This window comes from Rhinolophus ferrumequinum, chromosome 13, assembly GCF_004115265.2.
Source record: "Rhinolophus ferrumequinum isolate MPI-CBG mRhiFer1 chromosome 13, mRhiFer1_v1.p, whole genome shotgun sequence".
Taxonomy (NCBI): domain Eukaryota; kingdom Metazoa; phylum Chordata; class Mammalia; order Chiroptera; family Rhinolophidae; genus Rhinolophus; species Rhinolophus ferrumequinum.
Window position 1 is genome coordinate 6,528,300 of NC_046296.1, and position 26,007 is coordinate 6,554,306.

General features: G+C 47.5%; 1 protein-coding gene across 2 annotated transcripts in view; it reads left to right on the forward strand.

Moving 5' to 3' along the window:
* The window catches only part of SH3RF3 (SH3 domain containing ring finger 3), a 361,536-nt gene extending 339,754 nt beyond the window's left edge, over positions 1-21,782 (forward strand). For both annotated transcript variants that reach the window (XM_033125360.1, XM_033125361.1), the window contains 2 exons: positions 11,114-11,448; positions 18,566-21,782. In XM_033125360.1, coding sequence (XP_032981251.1) covers positions 11,114-11,448; positions 18,566-18,734 — 504 coding nt within the window. In that variant the 3' untranslated portion in view covers positions 18,735-21,782. The remainder of the gene's footprint in view (positions 1-11,113; positions 11,449-18,565) is intronic.
* Positions 21,783-26,007: the final 4,225 nt, after the last annotated feature.

Consider the following 26,007-nt stretch of genomic DNA (forward strand, 5'->3'; position numbering starts at 1 on the left):
TGGTGAGAGCTCGGAAAGAAAAGAAGAAAACTGGAGAGAAAGCTTCCATCTTCTGAGAGAATAAATAAATAATCATGAACCGAATGCTGGTAGAAATATGCATGTTAAACAATATTCTGGTGAGATCTCAGGTGGTAGTGAGGGATGTGCTATTGGCAACTGGAAGGAAGGCAGTCCTTACTATAAAGTGGCAAAGAATTTAGCTGAACTGTGTTCTCATGTTTTGTGGAAGGTAGAACTTGTCAGCAATAAAATTGGATATTTAGCTGAGGAGCTTTCTAAGCAAAGTGTTGAAGGAGTGGCTTGGTTCCTCCTGACTGTTTATAGTAAAATGCAAGAGGAAAGAAATGAAGAATTGAAGAAGGAATGTTTAATCAAAAAGGAGCCAGAACTTGGACATTTGGAAAATTCTTAGCCTGTCCATATTGTAAAAATCGAGAAAGTACATTGTTCTGAAGACAACACTAAGGGTGTGGCTGAAAGCATTTGATAGGGGGACCACAAGTATGACTCATGGACTTAACCAGCCATCTCAGCAGAGGCCATCTTAGCAGAGATGAGATTATGCCAGCAAAGACACTGTCATTTTGAACTAAAGGGGACAGAGAAAGCAGGATGGAGTGAAGGATGGCTGTAAGATTCTTGGATTCTACAAGGCTGGGTCATAGAGCTACTTGGCTACAAACATGCACCATTCTTCAAGGAAAGGGTTGTAGGACCCCAAAGGTGAATCAGAGACCATTAGGGCCACCACCTCAGTTTCAGTAGGCCAGGGGACCTCTGTCTGAAGCTTTGGGGTTGAGCCTGGAAGGGAGGCATTGAACCAAAGAGGATTCTTCTCAGACTTTAGGATCCAATGGGATGCGTCCCTCCTTTCTCTTCCTATTTCTCCCTTTTGGAACAGGAATGTCTATCGCATGCCTGCCCCACCATTGCGTCTGGGAAGCATATAACTTGTTTGCTTTCACAGGGTCACAGCAGGAGAGGAAATTTGCTTGAGGATGAATCATAGCTCGAGTTTCACCTATGTCTGATTCGGATGATATTTAGATAAGACTTTGGAATTTAGAGTTGGTGCTTAGAGTTGAGACTTTTAGGGCTGTTGAGAAGGACATGAATTTAGGGGCGGGGTGTAAGGGCAGAATGTTACAGACTGAATATTTGTACCCCCACACCCAAATTCATATGTTGAAGCCCTAACCCCCTACGTGATGGTGTTTGGACATGAAGCCTTTGGGAGGTTAGATGAGATGGTGGCACCCTCACAGTGGGATTAGGGACCTTATAAGGGACAGAGAGAGATCTCTCTTTCTTTCCCTGCCCATGCAATGAGGAAAGGCCAGGTGAGGACACAGCCAGAAGGCAGCCATCTACCGCCGGGAAAACAGCCCTCACCAAGGACCTAACCATGTTTGCAGTCTGGTCTCAGACGTCCGTCCAGCTTTCAGAACGATGAGAAAATCAATGTCTGTTGTTTTAGCCACCCAGTCTATGGTATTTTGTTGTGGCAGCACAAGCCAACTGGGACAGGTACATTAAAATAGAAACGGCATACAAAATGCCAGGCATATGGTGAACATTCTTGTTTATTTGCTTGGCTTTATTTCCTCCCCTATAAAACAAAGGTGTATGGATGCTGGTGTTACAGCCGACCTGACTGAGAAGGAAATAAGAGAGTCGGGCCTTTGGAGCGGGGCGAGGCCAGCCACATGAAAGAGAGCGGATAAATGAATAGGTTGTGGAGAAGCCACGCGTGGGCTGCCATCATTTGCAAGCTTGGGAAACTGAGCCTCCACCCAGGTGTGGACCACACAGCCCTGAGCAGCCTGGGGCTGCCCTCTGGTGAGGAGCAAGACAGAGAGGTGTCAAGTGCTGGCCTGCAAGTCTCGCTTGCAACTGGAGCTCCCAACCCTCTTCCCCTCCCCCCACATTCCCCTCTTCCGTCTTGGCTTCTCTCCCCTCCTTCTCTGCCCCTCGGCCCCCTGAGCTCACCTGGCCACTCATCTAGGAGCAGGAACTGGGGACACGATCACCTCTGGCTCTTTCTGAGGCTGGGTGGAGGGTGCTCACCGGTCCTCCGTCTCAGAGCTTCTGGCGTCTTTTGATGGTTTTATTTTTGTGATTTTTGTCTTAAAAGAATGTTGAGATGCAGTTGCTGAGTAAAGACCTAGAGCTCATTTAAGAAGCCAGAGATGCTTCTACCACAGAAGGGAGAATTGAAGAGCGAACCCTGTGTTGAAGCTTCAGGCAAGAGAATATTCGCAAGAGAAAAGAGAGACAGCGAGTCTAGGAGTGTTTGCATCTGGGACTGGGAGAAAGGAGCAGTGCTAGAAAAAAGAATACAACAGCTATTCAGAAAGGCAGCGGAGGAAACCACAATATAGTGTCAAGGAGTCCAAGAGAGGGGAACACCTTAATTGGGAGGACATATGGAATGCCAGTGCCCTGGAGATGTCAGGTTTGGGGTGACGAGGGGCCCAGCTGAGGTGGGTCCACCCATGTCTCTTCTGGTCACCACCTTACTGACACCATATTTATTCACTATATTTGCTGGAAGCTGGAAAGAGCACCTGGTGCTTTCCACTCAGCAAACTGAGTTTGAATGAAACAGAAAAACTATGTGTCTATTGTGGCTTGCTTTTTACAACCTCCCTACCGTTAGGCCAGAGACCCATGTGTTTCTTAAGTTTGGAGCTCTCGAGGCGTCCTCAGTAACTGGTCAAGACTGGCCTGTTTCAGGGACTTGGAGACTATTTTCATCGCATTACTGCACAAGAGGCTCCCAGAGGTTCATAGATGGGTAGCTGACACTTGGGACCTATTTGCGTCTTCCTTTATGGGTGAAGAATAAGATGTGCTGAACTTCCTTAGACCCAGCCTGTGCTGACAAGAGACAAATGCTTGCTGGGGCCAGAGGAGTGGGTGAAGAGCTCGGGGCCTATCCCAGCGTAACTCAGAACCTACCAACTACTCTCTGCTGAGAGCTTACTATGTGCGAAGCACTTTGCTAGGCGCTTTACATGTCATCATCGTGAGTCCTCCCAAAAGCACTGAGGGGACACTCTCAAGCTCCCATCTTGAAGAAGCAGCCCAGAAAAGTGAAGTCCTGCCCCCTGTCACCAGGGTGAGATGTGACCAGCCAACTTACTGTTTTATCATCATGCAATCCCCATCAGAGTTCTGTGATCGTTCTCTAGAGGTACCTTATGTCCGTCTATGAAACGACTTCAACAAGTGAAAATCCCACCTGTGCGTTCTAGGGTGTCTACTACTTATTGAATGCCATACTGGGATTACGGGCCTGTCTTCTTCAGTTCTCAGGACAAAGCAGTCGAGCTGCAGTTAAAGTTGGAACTGAGCTCTGCGTTCGAATCCAGATTGTTCAACTTACTGGTTAATTACCCTGTGTCTATTTTAAGAGCCTAATGAGCCTAATGAGCCTAATGTATGTACAACATTTAGAGCAATGTCTGGCTCTATTCTCAAGAAATAGTTTCTAGGATAATGTGGGAGAGAGAGAGAGAGAGAGAGAGAGAGAGAGAGAGAGAGAGAGAGAGAGAGAGAGAGTTCCATTTTACATATGAGGAAGCTGAACCTAAAAGCAGTCAAGTAACTTGTCAGGCAACAAGTAAATGACATTGACACCAGCTCATTTTTCTCCAAGGCTGTCATGATGCAGGCTGTATGTCTTAGAGTTCCTCACGGTGACAGGATCCTCCACTTCAGGAGCTCTTTCCTGCTCTGTTGATCTTGGCTGGTCACTCAAAACCACCTGCCAAGAGGCCCAGCTCCTGAGTGTTCGCTCCCTTTCTGAGTCTGGCAAGGTGTTATGATCACAATACCCGTGGCTCCGCTTTGAAGGACCCGGATCCCAGTATCTCTAACTCCCGCTTTTCTTCTGCCCATTCTGCTCCCTTTTCAAAGGGCCCAGCACAGTGCCACAGTCAGGGCACTGAACAGGGGCTTCACTGCTAATGGTTTCATTCATTGGAAAGAGGAAGAAAAGCAGCTCCGTACCGCAGGCATCTCTCCATCAAAAACAAAAGCCCGAGAAAGCCCAATCGGACTGGCATCTGGTTATCTACTGCTGCCTTTTCCTCTTATTTTCACGAATTCATCTTCTTTATCTTCTGTCTTTTGTGAGTGCAGTATTTTTGAAGATGGGTTTTAAAGTTTAAAATAGTGCACAGCTACATGCACAATTTTTGTCTCTTTTAATTAGCTGAACCCCTTCCTCTTTATTTATTATAGCTCTTCTAGTCCTCTGAAAAGTCCTTTCTGCAAATGCTTTGCACATTTATATTGTTACACTATAACCTGCTCTGCCCTTACAGTAACTGTGTTTTCAGGCATAACCAGAGAGGCACTTTTCCCCATCAAAAATTTAACAGCGCATAGCTCTTAATTACCCTTTCCTCATCTCCAGCAAGAAACTGTCCAAACATAAAATTCCAGTCAAAAAGCTTCCAGGTGAGACGTGCGGCCTGGGAGCCAGACTCAATCAAGATAAGGACGTACTGTGCCTTCGTTTTATATTTTGAATATCTAAAGGCTCCTAAAGCTCCCAGCATTATTTGTCATGCCAAATTCATGTGGCTCAGGCCTCGGACTATGTTTCAGTCTCACCATGTCCTTGCTAAATGTATCACTACTGGTCCTTCCAATAGGTGTGTGAGAATTCTAGAGCCTCCCTCGCCAAGCACTGACCTTCCTTCCACGGTTTCCTGACTGCCCGTAGGTTTGTGTGGTATCTGAGGAGTATTTGGCCATCTTCCTAACTCATTCTGCGTCCTTTATTGTTCTGTCTGCTGCATCAGCCACAATACTGATGTTAGTTGACAGCTTGCTAATGGGTGAGAATAAGCGTAGGGTTTGGCACGAAGTCGAGGCTGGAAACCAAAAGGAATCTGCCATGGCCACACAGGCACAGAGCCAGCTCAGGGCACACGGCTCGCCACCTCCTGTCTCCAGCTGGCAGGAGCTGTTATCACCTTCCCTCTAAACGCCTTGCTACCATCACCAATGCCACCTGTGGCCCCACGTTCCTACTCAGGCCCCTCAGAAGCGCCGCCACCTCCAAGTCCCTCAGCTTCCTGTTCCCCTCCCTTCCCACCGCCTCAGCCTCCAGCGCAGCTCCTGGCAGTTTCCGCTGTCTACCAAGCGAACTTCAAGCTCCTCAGTGGCCCTCAAGGCCATCAAGGTGTGTTGTCCCCTTCCTTTCTCATCTCACCAGGCACTGCACACCTTTTGACAAGGTCTGCTCCTTCCACTCATTCTCATTCTTCACCTGGACCGCCTCAGCCACCAGCCCATGCCCTTGCGTTGTGTCTGTATCAGCCCAGTTCTCAAGGCCACCCCAACTGCCCCTCCGAGAAGGCCACCTCCTCCTCTAGAATCTAATTAATAGCAAAACTTCTCCCTGGTTCATCACATCCAGTACCATTATGTTCAAAGCAACAGGCTGCCATTTTTCCTTTATGTTTCGTCTCAAATGAAAAAGAAACAACATTTGACATAATAAGTCAAACAATACAAAAGTGCGTAATAACAGAAGCCAAATACTACCCCTGGCCTCACGCCTGTGACAGACGTTCACGGCCTGGAGGCAGCGTTTCTGTGTTTTCCTCCATCAGTCGGCCGATGCTCCCAGGTGTCAACACATGATCTGAACATGACCGTGACCACTGTCTCCTGGGTCTCAGCTCATGCAAATGTCATTTCGTGCACCTGGCAGAGTGAAAAATGTGTGATTGTGTTTGATCCTTTGTTCTCAAAGGTAAATGGTTCTGAGTTACCCTTCTGACGCTGAGAAAAGCTGCACCCCTCCCACGTGGGCAGTCAGTTGAGGGTTCTGCAGGTTGAGATTTTCCTGGATTACGCAGACTAAGCCTCGCAAATCAAGTTTGTGTCTCCGTGCTGCCCGCTACATCTGGCCCAGGGTTCAATGCATGCCTGACCAACGATTTTAAATATTGCCCTAAGCAAAAAAAAAGTTAAGAAGATAAATCTGTCTGAAAGAAATGGTACCATGGCCACCTTCTTTAGTATGGGTCAGTGAAGGAGACAACTTGATAGAAACGCAGCACGTATAGGTCACATTTACAGGTTTACTTCATTTTAATGAAGTGAACTGTACCCCTGAAACATTTGCTAACACATTTTATCAATCAAATTCTATTCCCTTTGGCTTCTTACAATTTCAGAAACAGTTTTCCATAATTTCTGATTGACTTTTAACTGGCAATAGTTCTTAATTTAAGCTTTAAATTTCTTTTTCCTCTTGCCAAGTTTTTATGTTAATGTTCTGTAAAACAATTAAAGCCCCAAGGGCGGCCCCTATATTAAACTTAACAGAAAAACTATTATTTTATTATTCCTAAAACATTTTACAGTTTTCCTATAATGAATGAACACCTTCACATATCTTTTTTTAACATTAGATTGCCAGATGATTTTTTTCAAAGTAGGATATGACTTTATTTCAAGGTGTGTACATACAATGTGTGTGTGTGTATGCACGCGCGCGCGCACGCACGTCCACTCACATGCGTGCACAAACATGTAGCTTCTTCTTAATGTAACTCATAAGCCCTTTATTCTCTAACATGATGTTCTGTTTATATGCTCAGGGAGGCTTTCAGGTCTATATGTGTAGCTTGAGAACTAGAACTTCTGGAATGGCCTCATCTTCTGCCTGGTGTGGCTCACCTTGCCTGCCGAGCTTCTCCTCATACATTAGACCTTGCCACTCAAAGTGCGGCTGGGGAGGTTGGCCTCTCCAGGGAGCTAGTTAGTCAGCTCAGGTGGTAGATCAGAGTCAGCCCTGCAGCGTACCCTGCATTCAAAAGCACGATTTTAAAATTCATGCATGTCCCCTGGGCTGGGGCAGTAAGTAGGTGCTCAATAAACCGTAGTTTCCTTTTTTTTTATCACCTTCCCATGAAGCTGGTCCCTTCTCTGTGTTTTCACATCACAGTTTATAGTTTTCTGAAATCATGTATCAGAGTTGCACAGATAATCACTGGCTTCTAATTAATCGCTTGCTGGGTTCTGTATCAGAATCACTTTTTATGTCCCCATTTCAGAACTGCTGAATCAAAATCGTTAAGGGTAAGGCCCTAAACTTACATTTTGTGTAACTCCCTGGTTAGTTCTCTGTACACACAGTTGGAGAGCCAAGAGCCGCTGCATTGCCCCATGTGTTCTCCCAAGACAAGGCAAGGGTTAATGGTGAGAGACTGAGTCAGAGAAATGAAATAGATTTTATTCATTTAACAAAAATGTATTGGGAGCTAATAAGGTCCTCGGTATTTTGCAAAAACCTAAAAATACCCAAACACATCGTAAAAACAGCAAGGTAATCAATATTTGTGAGATGCCTTAATGGTTTAAAAAGCATGCTTGTATTTGTCATCTTAACTCCATGAGGCAAACAGTGTCCATGGAGCTGGGACTCAGAGCTGGGCCTTCATCTGGCCAGCCTGGGGCCTCTCCTGTGCTCCTGGCCCTGTCAGCCAGCGTGTGCGTGTGCGAGCTTTGATGGGGGAGGGGAAGCTAGGCGATCCTGGTGGTTAAGTACATGAGGAGCTTGGGAGGGCTTCCCAGCGGAGGGCCCATCCCTGCTGGGAGGTGCTACACCATCACTCATTTGGAGAGAAGACAGGATGAGTGCACCTTTCTCTGCAGATGTGTCTGCCTCCCATGGCAGGACTCAAGGGGCATTTTGTTCCCGCAGTTCAGGCTAGGGTCCCAACCAAGACTGAAATGAGCAGACCTTGGCTTTTCAGAGGGTCACTGGGATGGTGTGGAAAATGATCCACCCTCAAGAGGGAGGATTTGGGCCACAGCTGGAGACAGTAGAATGCTTCCAGGACAGCTGTATAGGAAAGTACTGATCCCCGAAAACGTAACAGAGCTCCCATTCTGTGCATCTCACTGGGCCCATGAAAGTCCCCAATTTAGTCCTGGTCCTAGGAGAGATCCCAGGAAATCCATCTTTCTTTGACATAAACTTTAGCCCATATCGACCCTAAATTGCATCCTCTAAAACCTCTTATGCTTCCATGATGTTGTCCCTAAAATTGAGTCTTTTTCAGCCGCCCTCAAAGTGCCTGTTAGCTGATTCTTACCTGTGTCACCCAGAGCAGGACGACCACCAGGGAAGTGTCTGGAGCATCCATAGTCACATTCCATGAATTGTGCATGGTGATGGCTAGTACGCTGAATTCCCCAGCAGTTTGTAATATCCGGATGCTTACGGCATTAGCAGAATTCTGTCATGGACAGTTTTCTAACCATGATATCAGTGTTTGCCAAAATCAAAGGAAGGAAATGATCAGTTGTATTCACTCATGGAGAACTTGCACAGGAAGATTATCCATCGCAGTTGCCCAGCCCTTTCCAAACACAAAGCCGAGGCTGGACTTCATTGCAAACATGCCAAGTAGCCCAGTGGCTCAGTCTTCTCTCAGCTTCACTGCACCCCCCACTGAGGCACGGCTGTGGTGCCAGGGCTTTCTGTCCCACGGCCATGCCTTGCAAGCAAGCGTTGATTGATCAAATCTGTTCTCTGCTCATAAGGCAGGACACCCTTGAAGGAGTCATAAGAGCACTTCTGCTGTCTGAGCTCACTTCATCCAGCAGTTATTGAGCACCTGCTGTGTTCGAGGCAGCTTTCTAGGCACTGGGGATACTGCAACGAACAAAAACACAGCTCCTGCCCCCAACACTTATATTCTAGAGGGGATCCTGGGAGGGAATGAAAAGCTACTTAGGCCTTCTAGGAGAAGAGGAATAAGAAGTGGGCAGGAAAAGGCTGGTTGGAGGGGGCAGCGGCCATGCTGGCAGGAAGCCAAGACAGGTGGTGAAGGTGGGATTTGAGGGTTGGGGGCTCTGACAGCTGGGCCCAGAGGGCCATGGACCATCAGATGCTACCCCTCACGCCTATGCTGTGTCCTCCCACCTCCAATGCAGTCCGCTTTATGGTCTCAGGTTAGGAGGCTGTTGTCATGACGAGCCAGACACCCACTGTCAGCTGCCTGCACCTTTCAGTAGTGGTAGCCTCCGGAGCCCCCAGCTACTCCTTGGGGAACCTGGGGGCCCTGAAGCAACCTCTGAGCCACCTGCATGACGCCCCCTAGTGGCTGAATTTCTGAAGCTCTCTTAAGTGTGCCCAAGCTCCTCTTTCTCAAGGGTGTTGAAACAGGGCTGAGTTGGGCGAAGCGGACACACAGGGTTACCCTGTGCTGCATCACCCTGCACCCACCGGCTCCCCACCAGGCCTGGCGCTTGCCCATACCCGCCTTTTCTCATCGTGGACAGTATTTAGGACATCTGTTTCCATCCTTTCTTTTAATATCAGTGCTAGTAGAGAAAAGCATATGACTGGCTTATTCATATTAAAGTGTTAATGACTTAGCTTAAGGCTATGCACGTTCCTAGACATGCGCATTTTAAGGAAGTTTCAGCACCGCTGACGCCTGCCAGTAGCTTCTAACCATGACCAGGAAGGTGGAAAGAGGAAATCTTACATCTGTCCCACTCGGGGTCCACCGAGCCCTATAACCAAAGCAGTCCCTTTGGTGCCATCACTGACCCAGGGGCTGTAGTTTCAGACCTCCATGCACTACCCCCCTCTTACACCACACCCATATCCGTCTGCCACCTAACTTCCATTCGACCTTAGAACACTAAATTCCAACGAAGCCATGAAATTGTTCAAATTCCAAAGCCTGCACACTGTTCTAACGGCACCTCTCCGTGTGTGCACTCTCTTTCACGCACACACATGCACCCACTGTACACACATGGCCCAGCCTCAAGTAAATATGATTCTTTCCTCTCACGTCTGGAATTTCCTTAGAGTGTCAATGGTGACATTTTAAGCACTTCTGGGTACTCCCCACAGGCGCTGCTGAGGAAGGCCAAGGTGAGACACCTGCTCACTTCCAGTGCTGCACAGAATTGGGGGCAGGTAGAAGCACAGACATGATAGCTGCGCTGGGCCACCCCAGGGCACTGCCTGGGTGCTGGTGAGGGTTGGCATCGCCACCCCAGCCTGACTCTCAGGGGTCTGTGGAGAGCTTCTGAGTCCACACAACGTGAGAGAAGGGGAGACACTCCTTCACAGCCAAGAGTGTACTGGGTCTGGGGTGTCAGATGAACACCTGTGCTGGTTGTCCACCTGCAGGTGGCCATTTAGAGTGGGTGGAGGGAGTCATCTGTGGGAACCGGGAATGATTTCTGGACCTGGAGAGGGGTCTCAATGTCCTCATGGGATGACGCTGAGACAGTATTCGTTTTTGTAAGGGCAGATCCTTTCAATTATTTCTTTGGTTTTCTATGTGAGGAACCATGTCCTGAATGGTGTCATATCCCTTAAGGTAGGAGAGACACCTGCCCCATGATGAGGTTTCACCAGGGTATTTCCCAGTGACAGAATTCAGAGCACGGGGAGGACGTTACCCTCACCAGGGGGCCACCCTCAGCTCTGGACAGCTCTCCTCCCTGGCCTGCACGTAGTCTCCCGAGGCATGTATGAGATGTACACACATACACACGCACATACATGCTGCAGGTTTCCTGTGTCATGCAAGTGACGGTGCACAGGAAAGTTTACCTACCGTGCTGCCCAGGGATTCCAAAGGAAGCTGTGCCCGGGATCCCCAAGGCTGGAGGAAGTGAATCTCAGGAAGCCTAATGCAGGAACAGTAACCCCGAGCTGTGAAGTCCACTAAGAAAAACTAGGTGAGGAGAAACCAAATTGTGTTGACTGGTGGGTCCTCTGACACAGCAAATGAAGTAGCCGCGCTGGGACATGGTCCTGCTGGCAGGCGGGAGCATTGTCAGGGACTGTCCCCTGCAGCATCCTGTCCTGGAAACGGCACCTCCGGCCTAGCCAGGGGCTTCCTGGGTCTGTTTTGGGGCAGGTTTGGAGAAAGGAAGGAAAAACAGAAAGGTTGGGAAAGCTTTCAGTCTTAACTTTGTTTTCTTTCTCTATCCAGCTTTACAAAATTATGCTTAAAGTTTCCAAAAGGACTATACTTCTCTCATTAACAACAAAGGCATTTAGAGGCATTAACTCACTGGATTTCAATTCTGTCTTTCTCTCCAGAAAGAGAAGAAGAGTGGACTACTGAAACTTCTAGCCGGGGCATCCACCAAGAAGAAGTCTCGCTCCCCACCATCCATCTCTCCCACCCATGACCCCCAGCTGGCAGTAGACGCCTCACTCCAGGGCGCAGTGGGGCCTGAGGTGTCTTCGCTGTCCATCCATGGCCGGGCAGGGTCCTGCCCCATAGAGAGCGAGATGCAGGGGGCAATGGGGATGGAGCCACTGCACAGAAAGGCGGGCTCCTTGGATCTGAACTTCTCCTCATCCCCTTCCAAGCAAGCCCTTCTCTCCATGGCTGCCATCCGCCCTGAGCCCAAGCCGTTACCCAGAGAGAGGTAAGAGTCGAGGATGGGCTTGCATCTTCTAGGACCTTGTTGTGGGTTGATCTCTGAGATCTGGAGCCACTTTGGGGGAGCAGGGACAACGGGGGGATTTTTCTGAAGAATTAAATTGACCAGGCATCCCTCACTAGCCACATCCACTCAGCTCCTGAGCTCGATTGTGAGCATCAGACAAAACAAGTTTGGGAACGAATGGGAGCATATTTCATGATCTGAATCCATTTGAGCCCCTGGGCTGAGTTCCCGTGGGCCTGTGTCCCCGCCCAGTAAACAGCTTTTTTTTTTTTAAATCATTTTTTAAATAATTTTTTTCAATTACGTTTGACATACAATATTATATTAGCTTCAGGTGTATAACATAGTGATTAGACATTTATATAACTTACAAAGTGATCATCCTACAAAGTGATAAGTCTAGTACCCCTTGACACCATACACAGTTATTACAATATTATTGACTATATTCCCTATGCTGTACTTTACATCCCTGTGACTATTTTGTAACTACCAATTTGTCCTTCTCAATCCCTTCTCCCCCTCACCCATCCTTCCAACATCCCCTCCCACCTAGCAACCATCAAAACGGTCTCTGTACTTTGGGCTTTGTTTGCTGTTCTTTTTCCAGTTCCCTTAGGTATAAAGTTAGACTGTTTATTTGAGATTTTTCTTGTTTCTTTAGGTATGCCTGCATTGCTATGAATTTCCCTCTTAGGGCTGCTTTCAGGTGTACTATAGATTTTGGGTTATTGTGTTTTCATTTTATTGTCTCAAGGTATCTTTTGATTTCTTCCTTGATCTCTTTGTTGGCCCATTCATTTCTTAGTATTTAGCCTCCATGTGTTTGTGAATTTCAGTTTTTTTCTTGTAATTGATTTCCAGTTTCATATCATTGTAGTCAGAGAAGATGCTTGATATGATTTCAGTCTTCTTAAATTGATTGAGACTTGTTTTGTAGCCTAACATGTGTTCTATCTTTCAAAAATGTTCCATGTGTACGTAAAAAGAATGTATATTCTGCTGCTTGGGGGTGAAATGCTCTAAAAATATCAATTAAATCCATCTTGTCTACTATGTTATTTCCATGTTGATTTTTGTGTCTGGAAGATCTGTCCATTGGTGTCAGTGGGGTGTTAAAGTCAGTCCCTGCTATGATTGTGTTACTGTTGGTCTCTGCTTTATGTCAGTCAATATTTGCTTTATATTAAGGTGCTATGTTGAGTGCATAAATGTTTACTAGGGTCATGTCCTCCTGTTGGATTGATCCCTTTATCATTATGTTATGTTCTTCTTTGTCTCTTATTATAGTCTTTGTTTTAAGGTCTATTTTGTCCAATGTAAGTGTTGCTACCCCGACTTTTTTCTCATTTCCATTAGTGAGAAATATATTTTTCCATCCCTTTACTTTCAGTCTATGTGTGTCTTTCTATCTGAGGTGGTTCTCTTGTAGACAGCATATTCATGGATCTTGTTTTCTTACCCATTCAGCTACTTATGATTGGAAATTTAATCCATTTACATTTAAAGTAACTGTGGTTATTGGCATTTTATTTATATTTTTGATCTTCTTTTGTTTGTTTATTTGTTTTACCCCTTCTTCTTCTTAAAGAAGTCCTTTTAACATTCCTTATAATACTGGCTTGGTGGTAATAAATGCTTTTAGTTTTTTCTTGTCTGGGAAGCTCTTTATCTCTCCTTCAATTTTAAATGATAGCCTTACTGGGTGGAGTAGTCATGGTTGTAGGCCCTTATTTTTCATCACTTTGAATATCTCCTGCCAATCCCTTTTGGTCTGCAAAGTTTCTGTTGAGAAAGAAGCTGACAGTCTTATGGGAGCTCCCTTATAAGTTACTAGTTGTCTTTCTCTTGCTGCTTTTAGGATTCTCTCTGTCTTTAACCTTTGCCATTTTAATTATGAAGTGCCTTGGTGTGGTCCACTTTGGATTCATCTTGTTTGGGACTCTGTGCTTTCTGGGTTTGTATATCTATTTTCTTCACCAGGTTAGGGAAGTTTTCCATCATTATTTCTTCAAAAAGGTTTTCAATTCCTTGTTCTCTCTCTTCTTCTGGTACCCCTGTGATATGAATGTTGGTACACTTGATGTTGTCCCAGAGGCTTCTTAAACTCTCCTCATTTTTATTGATTCTTTTTTCTTTTTGTTGTCCTGATTGGGTGTTTTCTGCTACCTTATCTTCCAAATTGCTGATTTGATCCTCTGTTTTATCTAATCTACTGTTGATTCCCTCTCATGTATTCTTTATTTTGCTTATTGTATTCTTCATATCTGACTGGTTTATTTCTATGTTTTCTGCCTCTATTTTTATGTTTCCTATCTCTTTGTTGAAGTTCTCCCTGAGATCATTGAGCATCCTTATAACCAGTGTTTTGAACTCTGCATCTGGTAGATAGCTTGTCTCCATTTCATTTAGTTGTTTTTTACTGGAGTTTTGTTCTGATCTTTCATTTGGGGCATGTTTCTTTGACTCCTCATTTTGGCTGAATCCCTCAGTTTGTTTCTGTGTATTAGGTAGAACTACAATGTCTCCCGGTCTTAGTAGAATGGTTTTATGTAGTAGGTGTGATGTGGGGCCCAATGGCACAGTCTGCCATGTCACCTGTGCTGGGTGCTCCAAGTGTGTCTCTTGTGTGATTTGTGTGTGCCCTCCTGTTGTGGTTGAGTCTCGATTGCTGTTGGCACATCAGTGGGAGGGTTGACCCTCAGGTTGGTTGGTTGTAAGGACTGGCTATGACTAAAGTGGAGGAGGGGCCACTTGGTATGAGCTACAAAGTGATATGCAGATGGATGCCACTTGTGCTGGGCTTTGAACTGCCTGGGAAAGGCTCAGCTGGGATATGAGTCCAGCTGCCATTAGTGCAGAGTTTGGGGCTGTTTAGGAAGAGGTAGAATGCACACCAAGGCCAGATGCTGCTTCTTTGGGGTTTGTGAACCTTTGAAAGATTTTAGGAACATGTGAAGCATGAGCCAAGACAGGCCATTTATATAGAAAAGCCACTGGAAGCCGCTTGCTTCGAACCACAAGTTGGGTAAGGTGGCATCTCAGGGAATCATCAGGGCAGGGAACAGGGCGTGGCTGACCTTGGCCTGTACCAGAGCCCCTCCAGCAAGGCCTCCACAACCAACACATCCAGTGGCCAGCTTCAGACCACACCAGAGCGCCACCCAACCACCTCCACAAACAACACACCCAAAGGACAGACTCGGCAAACACCAGAGTCCCATTAAGGCAAATCCTGCTCCTGAGGGTCAGCCTCTGCAAAAGAGCTTCTCCACTGTAAGAAGACCTCTACCTTGGCAATATTTTGGAGTGGCTTTGAGCAATAGGCACGCTTGCCACTTATCAGCTATTTCACCCCAAATAAATTCACTCTGTTTCTTTGAGTCCCAGTTCCCCCATATATAATAATGCCTATCTGATAATTATACTATTTGTAAAACACCTAGATTAATACCTGGAAAATTATGAGTACATAAACAACAACAAAAACAACAGTAACAATGTATTACAATTAATTGTATATATACAATTACATTAAATATATACTATTATATCATATGACGTATATAATAGTACGATGCTGTCTGGCACTCTCTCTCCCCTCTTCTTTGCCACAGTCTCCCTTTCCCATATGTTCATACACACAACCTATTCATCATCTCCTCTTGCTGGCCTATAAATTGTTCAGCTTTGTTAGGATGTAAAAGTTTTTTGCTTTGATCTATTATGTGTCATGGTAGACAGAATAATGGTTCCCAAAGATGTCTGTGCCCTAATTCCCCCAAGCCATGACTATGTTACTTTATATGGCAAGGAAGAATTAAGGTTGCAGATAGAATAAAGATTGCTAACCTGCTGCCTATAAAATAGACAGATTATCCTGGATTATCTGAGAGGGGCCCAATGTGACCACAAGAGTTCTTATAAGTGGAAGAGGAGGCAAATGAGAAGGTCAAAGGGATGTGATTGGAGAAGGACTCAATCCGCCCATGCTGTCCTTTAAGATGGAGAAAGAGGCCTCCAGCCCAAGAATGCAGGTAGCTTCTAGGAGTTGGAAAAAGCAAGGGAACACAGTCTCCAGAACGAATGCAGCCCTACTGAGACCTTGATTTTAGCCCCATGAGACTGTGCTGGATGTCTGACGTTAAGAATCACAAGATAAGAAATTTGTGTTTTATTATGCCACCGAGTTTGTGGAAATTTGTTTTACTAGCAATAGGCAACTAATACGTGTGTTGATATTAGAGTGTAGTGTCCAGGGTGTAGATATATTCTTATCGTTTCCAAGTTCCTAGCAGGACACGGCTCGGTGATAACCACATTCCACCAACTTGGGGACCACTCTTCCTCAACAGTGCGGGAAGCAAGTGCTCTGGAAAGGGTACCATGCGGAGGGCCCCTGTTGTCAGGGAGGGGAGCAGATGACACGGGAGGAGGACACTCCAAACCTCACACATAAGGCTAATTGTAATATGCAGTGGTAACAATTCGTTCCAATTTTGAGCCTATTGATTACCTGAGTCTTATATCTGAAAATTAGCTATGGCTGACATAACCTTAGCACAGGACAGTCTCTCATTGATTTATGATGCCATGATCATGACACAGGAGTAGCTGCCATCCTCCACTGTTCATTTGGCCTTTTATGTCTATAAAAGGAAGTGTCAATTAGTTTTATGCAGCAGGAAAAATAGCTCAGTCTTGAAATGATCTGGACAGAAACGTTGAATGCTCATCCCATATATATTCAGCCCACATCATCCATCTGGGCTCATTAAATCATTTAATTGCTCAGAAGCACCAAATTACTTTTTTTTCTCTAACAAATTACATTTTTACATTTGCTTGTTTGTTTCACATCTGGCAGTTGAGGCGAAAACCAAAACTTGTGTTCCGAGTCTGAGAAATCATCTTACTCTTTGCCTTTTTTATTTCCCATGGTGAATTGAGAAAAGGAGACAAGTGTCTGGAAAGGAGGTGAAGGATGGCAGAAAGCCATGGGGAGGACCTGGGCTGGTCTTGGCGGTGACACACGAGTGTCGAGTGTCAGAGGCCTCAGAATGGTGCAGTCTGTGTACAGTGCTGGCTGATCTCACAAGCCATCACTGCATCCTGGAGGCCATCTGTCTTCCTGCAGGGAGTGGCCTGGCAGGCAGCTGTATGTGGCTGGGCTGGGAGGAGGGTAGGACTTGCACTCTCCTTCGTCTCCTCCTGTATTTGACTCCCAGGGACAGCAGTGGGAACTGGCCCAGCCGTCCTGCACCTGCAGCCGTTCCAAGGCACTTAAAGTGCCTGCCTGGCCCTGCTCCCTCAGCAGTAGGAACTCTCTGCACACCTGCCAAGTTAGCCCCAGGAGCCACCTTCCTCTCTGCCCCCCACCCACCTTCCCGGAACAAGATGGGGCCTTGTGCCCCGGGGACTATGAACTCCCCAAGGAGGGGCCTGGGTCTTCTCTACCTATGCATCGTTCCTGAGCTCCAGCGCCGACTCCATTTTCCCCAAACCATGGCGTCTCTGTTCCACCCCAGATGGGCCAGTGCCCCAGGCCCTGCGCGCAGGTGGGGCTGAGGGATAATGTAGTCTCCTCAGTGTTTTTACTCTGCACTTTCTCAGACATCAGTGTGTAAAATTCGCTCCTAGAATTTGTTGAAAATCCACATTGCCTGGCCCCATTCCCCCAGCATCTTAGCCAGTAGGTCCAGGATGGAGCCCAGGAAGCTGAGCCCGGGTCCTGAAGTCTATGGACGACACTTTGAGAAATGCTGACTTGGGATCTCTTTTGTTTTATAATGAATGTTCTAGTTTCATAGAGACCAGAATAAACCAGGGGAAGGGCTCCACATATAGAACTCCTCAGCACTTCCCATACAATCTTCACCAGCTGTATGGGTTGGGGGTGTAGGACCCAGATGTCAGAGCGCACACGCTCCTGTGAGATCCCTGAGGAGCCAGGGAAGGCACAGTTGTCTGGAGTGATGGGGACGGAACAATTCCTGTCAGGCTGGGGGCAGTGATGAATAGGGCACGAGGGTACATGCTGGTTTCCCCTTGGTGGTGTTTTGGTAGAGCGCTGGTCCTCAGAGCAAGCACAGCTTCTGCTTAGCCTTACTCCTCCTTCTCTGAGGCCTAGCGAGTGGGTGTGGGGTGTGGGATGTGTGCTGACCCTAGGGCTCTTGGCAAGATGCTGGAGAGGGTCAGACACTTGTCTCAGATTCAGGGAGCTGTCGTGGTGGCAGCTCTTGGGGACAGTACTCAGCACCCACCCACCACCTGGACCCGCGGAGGTCCCTGGGGACACTTGGGGTCTGTGCTTGGTCTGGTCAGAGCTCAGGCCCACAGCTCCCCTCCAGGTTCCTGGCAGACCATGTTACCACTTGGACTATATGTCATGTTGGTCTGAAAACAGGAACTCTACAGAGGCCTTGGAAGCCTCAGGGAAGGGCCCAGGTTTTGCAGGAATGAGATGTGTGAAAAATTGGGCCTCATTTAGGATGCGACCTCAGCCAGTTCAGGTGCTAAGGCCACAACATCTTATGATTTTTGGAGCACATTTTAAAAGAATGAGCATTTTACCAACACCGTGTTCAAAGCATCTTCACACCTCATGTGGGGCAACGGTGTCCTTCACCCACCTGCTCTTCAGAGAGAGAAACTGATACTCGGGAGGTGAGGACACTAGCCCATGGTCCTGGGCCAGGATGGGACAGAACTGAGGACACAGCCGCGTGTCCCTTACCACACGCCTGCCCCAGGGCTGCCGTGCCCGGCCCCCTGCTCCGTCCCACCCCTGGGGAGGCCACAGTCTGACATGGGCTAAAGGCAGGATGTGACACAGAGGGGCTGCATTTCGGGCGGGAACAGTCCAGCTGCATAGACACCACGGGGAAAAATTGTTTTAAAATGTTTAATAAAAATGAAAAAAGTTTTGGAAAAATTAAAATAAAAGTAGAAATAGTTTTAAAGTGGGAGAAGTAGGCCCAATTTACACCAGAGGAGAAAAAGGAAAAGAAAAGCAAAATCTTGCTAGCAGACCCTGGGCCATCCTCCAGTCTTCGTGGGTCGGGCTTACCCACTGTGGTGTCTGTTTCCCTGCCAGGTACCGTGTGGTGGTCTCGTACCCACCCCAGAGTGAGGCAGAGATCGAGCTGAAGGAAGGCGACATTGTCTTTGTGCACAAGAAGCGTGAGGACGGCTGGTACAAGGGGACCCTGCAGAGGAATGGCCGCACGGGCCTCTTCCCGGGCAGCTTCGTCGAGAGCTTCTGAGGACATGCTCTCCCCACCATGCCCACCAGGGAGGAAGGCCTCCCTCCCGGGTAACCCCAAGGCACAAGGAGACACCATGACACCCGATGGTCCCAGGTCCTTTCCAAGGCCCCTGGCAGGAGACACCGTAGCCTGGGATGTGGAGGTCATGCCTTCACCCACAACCTCTAACCAAGAGCGCACCCTGGGGTTGTTCTCCAACAAGATGCCTACTCCCCCTGTGTGAACTGTAAAGAAACATCGTTAAAAAAAGAGAGGAAGATGCTGATGGGGGTTGATTTGCTGCTGTGACTTGCTGCCGAGTTGCAGCCACTCTTGTCTGCCGCCTGTGCGAGGCTGGAAGTTGCAGAAGGGCTGCAGGGGCTCGGGTGGGTGGGCGTGGGGCCCAGAGCATTTGCAGAATGTCTTTACAGGCTGTCTGGGCTGCACATGGGGGTCCAAATTGCTCCATCACCTCTCTATATACCTCAGTCACCTGCCACCTGGCCACTCAGCAAGGGTGTTCCTGGCCCAGGGCCTTCCCCGGGGCGCGAGCATCCCCGGGCAGGCCCGTCACGCAGCTCCTGTTGGGGCTCAGGCAGCTCCATTTGGCTTTGTCTCCTGCCGGTATTACGAGCAACACTTTTTGTTTGCCACCACTGTCCCTTTGCATCACTTCTTTCTTACAACATCTTTTTAATGTAAAGCTGTTAGACTATATATATTTCTAATAGGGTCATACATTGCCTATTTTTCATACATCTGGTGCTGCCTTTTTGTAATGACTTGGTTGAACTTGAAAGAAAAAATGTCTGAGGAGACATCAAACGGGCAGGATTTTTATATTTACCATATGAATTTAGGAGAACTCTGAAAAGCCCGTGTCCTCAGCATTACGATGTTGGCTGCTGCTCCACGGGCTAAGAGGGAATCCATTTAGGGGGTTGGAGGGAGTTTGGAAAAAAAACATTTCTTTAAACCCTTACCAGAGCCACGTGCTCTGTCTAGACAGTGATAATTATTATTCAAGAACTGGAAACATTTTGAGGAAAGGTCACTATAATTGCCTTTTGGGTGGCAGTAAAAAGGACAAGAAGGTTGACCCCAGCCTAAGAAGGTGGAATTTCCCTTTTATTGCTTTAGAGAGAATGACTACAATTAGCAACATCAAAATATGATTTCTCAGTATTGCAACGTGCAGTTTTTACCCCAGGGCAGGTGTGAACCGTCACAGTTTACAAAATCTTGTGAAGGTTTTGCCTCAGTTTTTAAAAAAATAAATACCTGCACCCCTATCAGGCAGTGCACACCTTGGTCTAGAGACTAGAGGTAGAATGAGGACAGCAGGGCATTGAGTCCTCTCTGCAGACTTGCAGGCTTGGAGGAGCTGGGACAGCAGACAGAGAGGAGAACGGGGAGGCTCTGATATTGGGATCCTCCCCGAGGTGGGGTCCAAGAAATGTATGATGCGTCCAACAGCTCACTTCCCACAGACACTGCCTACAGGGACCCTGTCATAAGTCAGTCTTACTCTCAAGAGACTCACACCTTAGGAATACATGCTTATGTGTTCAAAGTCACAATTCGTAAGCCCTCTCTCTATATATTTTTACAAAACCACTCAGGTTTAAATTAGGCTGAATAAATTAGCCTTTGGTAACATAAGATCTATCTCCCTGATTTTTAGGGATGCAGATGCAACGAAATCCAGATTCTCATTCCCTCGCCAGGCATGATGCCTTTGAAGTATGAAGACTTATTTTCAGAGTTCCTATTTTGGGATGTGACTTGGCTACTTGTTCCTACCAGGTGGCTACCACGCTGGTGGGATCACGCCTAGAGAAAGGCTCATTTCCTCTCTCCAAATGACAATAGATTTAATAGACTTGAGAAATTTGTTCTGAATCAAAGAAAAAAAAAAACTCCAGTTTAAGCATAGGGAGCCCTGTGCACGGAGTTAATGACAACCAGAAGGTATCCATTTGCCAGCGATTGCCAGATTGTCTATGATGCACAAAAATCATGTGTGTTTAAAATCGTGTCATCACCAAAAACATACATGGATTAACACACTGAGTGAGACACATGTTCTTCTCTGAAACCAGAACTCAGATTCCCAGATAATAAGGGAAACCTTTTTTTTTCTTTTTCAACGAAGGCAGTTACCAAGCAACAGAATAGACTAACTTGGACCTTCTTTCCTCTCAGGGCCACCGCCCACGTGATGCATGGTAGGTAGGAATTACTGAACAGCCCAGTGACGGTGGGTGAGGTGGCAGCCTACCGGGGCTCAGCACCCCTCCTAGCAGAGCCAGGCCAAGCGTCCAGTGTCTTTGCAAGGCATCAGCTGGCTCCTCTCGTGGCAGAGTCAGGGGCAGCCATTGGTACTGCCTTGGGAAGGAGAGCCATGCCGTAGGCCCAGCCAGCCAGAAATCCTCTCAGGAGGGGCTCCCAGAGCAAATGCTGGGCAACCAGAGAGCAGGGAGGTACATAGTAGGCCCCGTGCTTTGGACTGAGTGTTTCCAAACACGCTCAGTCAAACCCATCAACCTTCATGAACATTTAGCCCACAGACAAGAGTAGGAGCAGAATTAGACCCTTCCTTTGGGGCTTCTTGCCTCGAAGGACATACTCATTTTGGTTGCTAAGGTGAAACAACACCTTGTCTGAAACCCTCACGTTCTGTCCTGGCCCAGGGACTTATACACCTTGGGTGTACAGTGGCACTTGACAGCCAAGGTGACTTGATTTGAGGAGCACAGTAGAGTCCACAGCCACCACTGAGTGAGGTCAGTGGACACCAAGATGACAGGGACATCTGGGCCACCAGAGGACCATGGGAAAGAAGTGGGGAGACAGAGCCAGGCAAGATCTTCCCCCACTCCAGTGCCCCAAATAAGCTCAGTGGCCTGGCTGGGAATTTCTTTATACTTTGCACAGTACACACACACATACACACACACCCCAATGTTTTTGTTATACACAAATGTCAGTGTGTGATTTTGGAAGAATTGCCAGTGATGACAAATTATGATGCCTGTGTTTCCAAGTCTTTAAATAAAAATGAACATGGAGAGATCTTGTGTCGGGGTGATGGGAGCAGTGAGGGTGTGGCCGGGGCTGAGGGCCTGAGCGGAAACACCCAGCTTGGTAGGAGCAGAACTGGGCAGGCACCACCCCATATCCCTGCTGGCCAGCCTGCTGGCTCACACACCTGCCACCTCAGAGTGCTTCCTTGTGGGGGAGACAGGGTCTGTGTCAGGGTGGTGGGCTGCCTAGAAGACGGGATGTCAGCCTACCCAGTGCACGACAGAAATCCAGTGGCTGGGCGGTAAGGATCAAGCCACAAGCTGGCCAGGCATGGAAGACCCCTAGTTCCCTCCAGGCGCTCGTTTGTCTGGAAGCTTGCTTGTTTGACTTTCTACAGATGACTCACCTTCCTTTCTTGTGGGAAAGCTTTTCATGTCAGTAGTTATTCAAGTTCCTGGCAACCAGCAGTGTCTAATGTTGACCTCCCAGACCAGCAGGCTCACAGCCCTGCCCTTGTCCATCTGCCCATTGGGGTGCCTGAGCTGTTCTCTGGAGCACAGGGTGGAGGGTGCCTCAAATCCACCACCAGGAGGGGCTTCAGGAGACTGCCAACCTCCGTAAAGTGGGCCTCTCCCAAATCAGCCAGACAGACTAACACCTGGCAGAGGGCTGCCCTGGAAGCCTGACACATGTCAGGTGTTTCCTGAAACAAGCTTTCACTGCCTTAGCCAACACACATGCTTTTATTCTTTGACTATCATATTTATATTTGAGCTGGAAAGAAGCTTTAGCAAAGAGCAATTTTACTCTTCTGTAAAAATCAAACGAACTTATACAAGATCAGATAACATATCATGGGTTCTGGGTGGGGAGGATGGAGGTAAGGAAGCATACTGTATGCTCTCCCAACCTCTCCCAACAAGCCTAGTTATTCAGGTTCTGGAAATCAGAAGTGAACGATGCTCTTATCCTCATTTGCTAAACGAGCAATCAAGGTTAGAAGAGGTTAAATTAATTGCTCCAGATCACACAGCTCATGGAACTCAAATTCGAGTCTACTTCTCCAACTCCAAACGCTGGGTGCTAAACAGGCCCTCCATAGAAGTAATATGTCAAGCATGTGTACAAGGGAAGAGCAGGGCCAGAGGACACATAGGAAGGCTCATCACAATCTGTCGGGAAAGGGTGCCCGGCCGACCAACGCAGCAAGTCTGACTGGCAAGGATACCCTGACTCTAAAGAGGGACGTGGCAACCCCTCAGGGCCTGGTGCCATTTTACGTTCAAATCCCATAACTCACTCCCCATGTTCTGAGTCCACACTAACTAGACAGGACTAATCTCCCTTTGCTGGAGTTAAACCCACAGGGAGAACAGCGTGCTAGTTGGGGCAGCTCAACAGCTTAACCTGCACAGCAGAGACATTTCTGATTATCCACCAGTGAACTGGGGCTCCCGTTGAGGCCTCAGACCCCGTGGATTTCATAAACAGGAGTAACATCTCTGCCTCTTACTGACACTGACAGGTGGCGTATTTGCACTGAGGAAACACTGGGTCTTTTTTCCCCAGGGGAGAAGTTCCATTTAAACTTCCCCCATGAAAAGCCACACTGGGTTCCGCAGGGTGAGCAATGAGGAGTGAGAGCAGCCAGCTCCCAGCAGAGCTGTGAAGACAGCACACAGTTGGCCATTAACAGGATGGGCGAACCTGAGAGAGACACCTAAGTAGTCTTGTAAGGATTCGCGGAAGAGGCAACCAAGCAACTTTTCACTTGTCCATGTTGATGGCTGCCTGTGTGTCCATTGACTCCTCTCTGAACTAGTTCTGTCCTCTGACAGGTTACAACACGATCAACTGGCATGAGAAGGATTAAGTCCCAGACACCCAAAAGAGCTGTGGCAGAGTGTCGTTGGCAAGTGCCCTTTCATCTGAAAATGTCAGAAAATATCTGGAATAAGTAAAATGAGGAGATTCTTGACTCAAGTGATTGAAAAGCCAAAGGTAGTCATCCGAGATATGTAGAAATGATGGTTCTGGTTGTTATGATGACTAGAGAAACAGCCCACATTTTTCTAGTGGGAACCGGGGATGTTGAACATTTTGCAATGTGTAGAATAGTCCCACACAGTGACAGATGTCCTGCCCAAATGCCAACAGTGCATCCATTAGGAAATTGGTTTAAGTGAATCCAGGTGCTCATATACTGTTCTTGGGTATTTCTGTCTTTGCTGTCCTCCATGCTGGCTTCTTTGTCAGGCAGCCTCTCCATACCTCACAGTAATATTGTCACCAGCATGTTTGTGATGACCCACAGCTTAGCCATCCCTACAGAAAGAGAGCATCTCTCAATGGTCCCAGGTTAAACTCCTGGGATGGACCCCCCTCCCCCAATTCAGTCTGGGCCCCTGCTGACCTCCCTGTCTCAGCCTTGTGGATAGAGGGCAGTAATATCCTGACTAATGGGGCTTCAGATAAAGGCTGTCGCTGAGCTGTCACCAACCCAAACCACAGGGACGGAGAATGGAGATGAGAGGATGTCCCGTAGTCCTGGTAGCAAAACAGGAGGAAATTGTAACTGACCAGGTCAAAGCAGCAGACACCCACTCCCCCTGACTCACGGCACTGTCCCCAGAAATCCTCCAGCAAAGTCTGAGACGGTGGATCATCAGAGAGTCACTGTACCATATTTATGAAAATGAGATCTAAAAACTGGATCTAAAGAAAAGTCCCACAGGATATATTGACAGAGTTGGACATAATTAAGAGTGTGGAGGAAAACATGTTCTTCAATGTCCTAAAAACAGGACCAGATAAAAGCCAGGATATAGGAAGGAATTGTCATGGAGGAAATCCACCCACCTGTGCTCCATCTAATGCTCCAGTCCTCATCCTCCACTCGTGATATAATGCGTATCGATAAAGCATTCACAAGTGCTAAGCTGGACCTAGAGCCATGGTGAGGGAGGACAGAGTTTACAGTCAGGACGGGAAGGTCAGCACAGAACAAGTAACTACAAACACGAAAAGAGCCGCTGTCATGCTGGGTGTCATGAGGGGTCTCAGCTCCCGCTCCCCGCACCAGAACGCAGGATAGGGTGAGGCCAAAAAGGAACATCCACGGAGCCGTACATAGGGGAGTCATACCGCTATATTCTCGCTGGCGGCTGGGTTGGAGACACAGGAAGCAGGAGCCACATGATCCGCAATCCGCCGTCCGCTTCTCTGCCAACCAACCAACCCCTTTGCTAACAGCAATCCACCATACTAACTGAAACCCCCACTTGCTAGCTTAGCCACGGCAGTTTATCAGTGGCTAATGACTAACCGGTAACAGCTGACAGCCAACTAGTCACAGCTGATGGCCATCTACTACCTGAGCCAGCACCTTTCCACATGAGGCAGGAAACTGCTCTCTCAGACTCTGTCCCCACAGCCGTGCCTGAGGAAAACAGGCTTCAGAAACACAAAGCAGAGGGATCTAGCCCACTCAAGGACAAGATCTGAGCTGATTTCTGCCTGGAGATTCTTGGCAAAAGTGGGCAATGTCCACACAGCAGCCAAGGAGCTCACTCCTGCCCCAGAAAGGGATAAGCACATTTCTGCCAGGGGAAACCGGAGGATGAGGACCATTTTATCAAAGTCATTTCGAGACATTTGCTCTACATCTGTGTAACTTCTCGCCATCCCTCCCACTTCTCTAGTCATTCATTCAACAGCTATTTCCTAGGATTCCTTGTTACAGGCACCAGGATCAGATTGATGACTGGAGGCAAGATTGATGTAGGAATATTTTTCCTGTGAGTCCCCAAATGATGTAGATGATGTCGGAGCTGCCGGCAGTTTCTGGGTGTGGACCGGGATCATGTCTCCTGAGACTGAAGAATGGAAATACGGACCCAGGAGAGGCAACGAGTTTTAAAAAGAGGATAGTTTATTGAAAGCAAAGAGTCAGAGCTCCCGAGCAGGAGGGGGTCACGAATAGGGGTGCCCGTAACTGAGGCAAAAGCTCTTACTTTTATACCTTCCCTTGCCTGCTTGGGAAAGGGGAGTTGTTGAAGAAGGGAACTGTTTGAAGAAGGGAACTGGCACCTTCTAATGAAATTCGTCTACCAGGTTTGTTCTGCTTGCTCATCCTAAAGGAATTAGCAAAGCAAGCCACTCTTATCTATCAGATCAGCTCCGTGTGTCAGGCCAAAAGGAATTTTATGATTAACCTCAAGGCCTTGTTACATTTTGTCCTGAAGCGAAGGAGTGATTTCAAAAC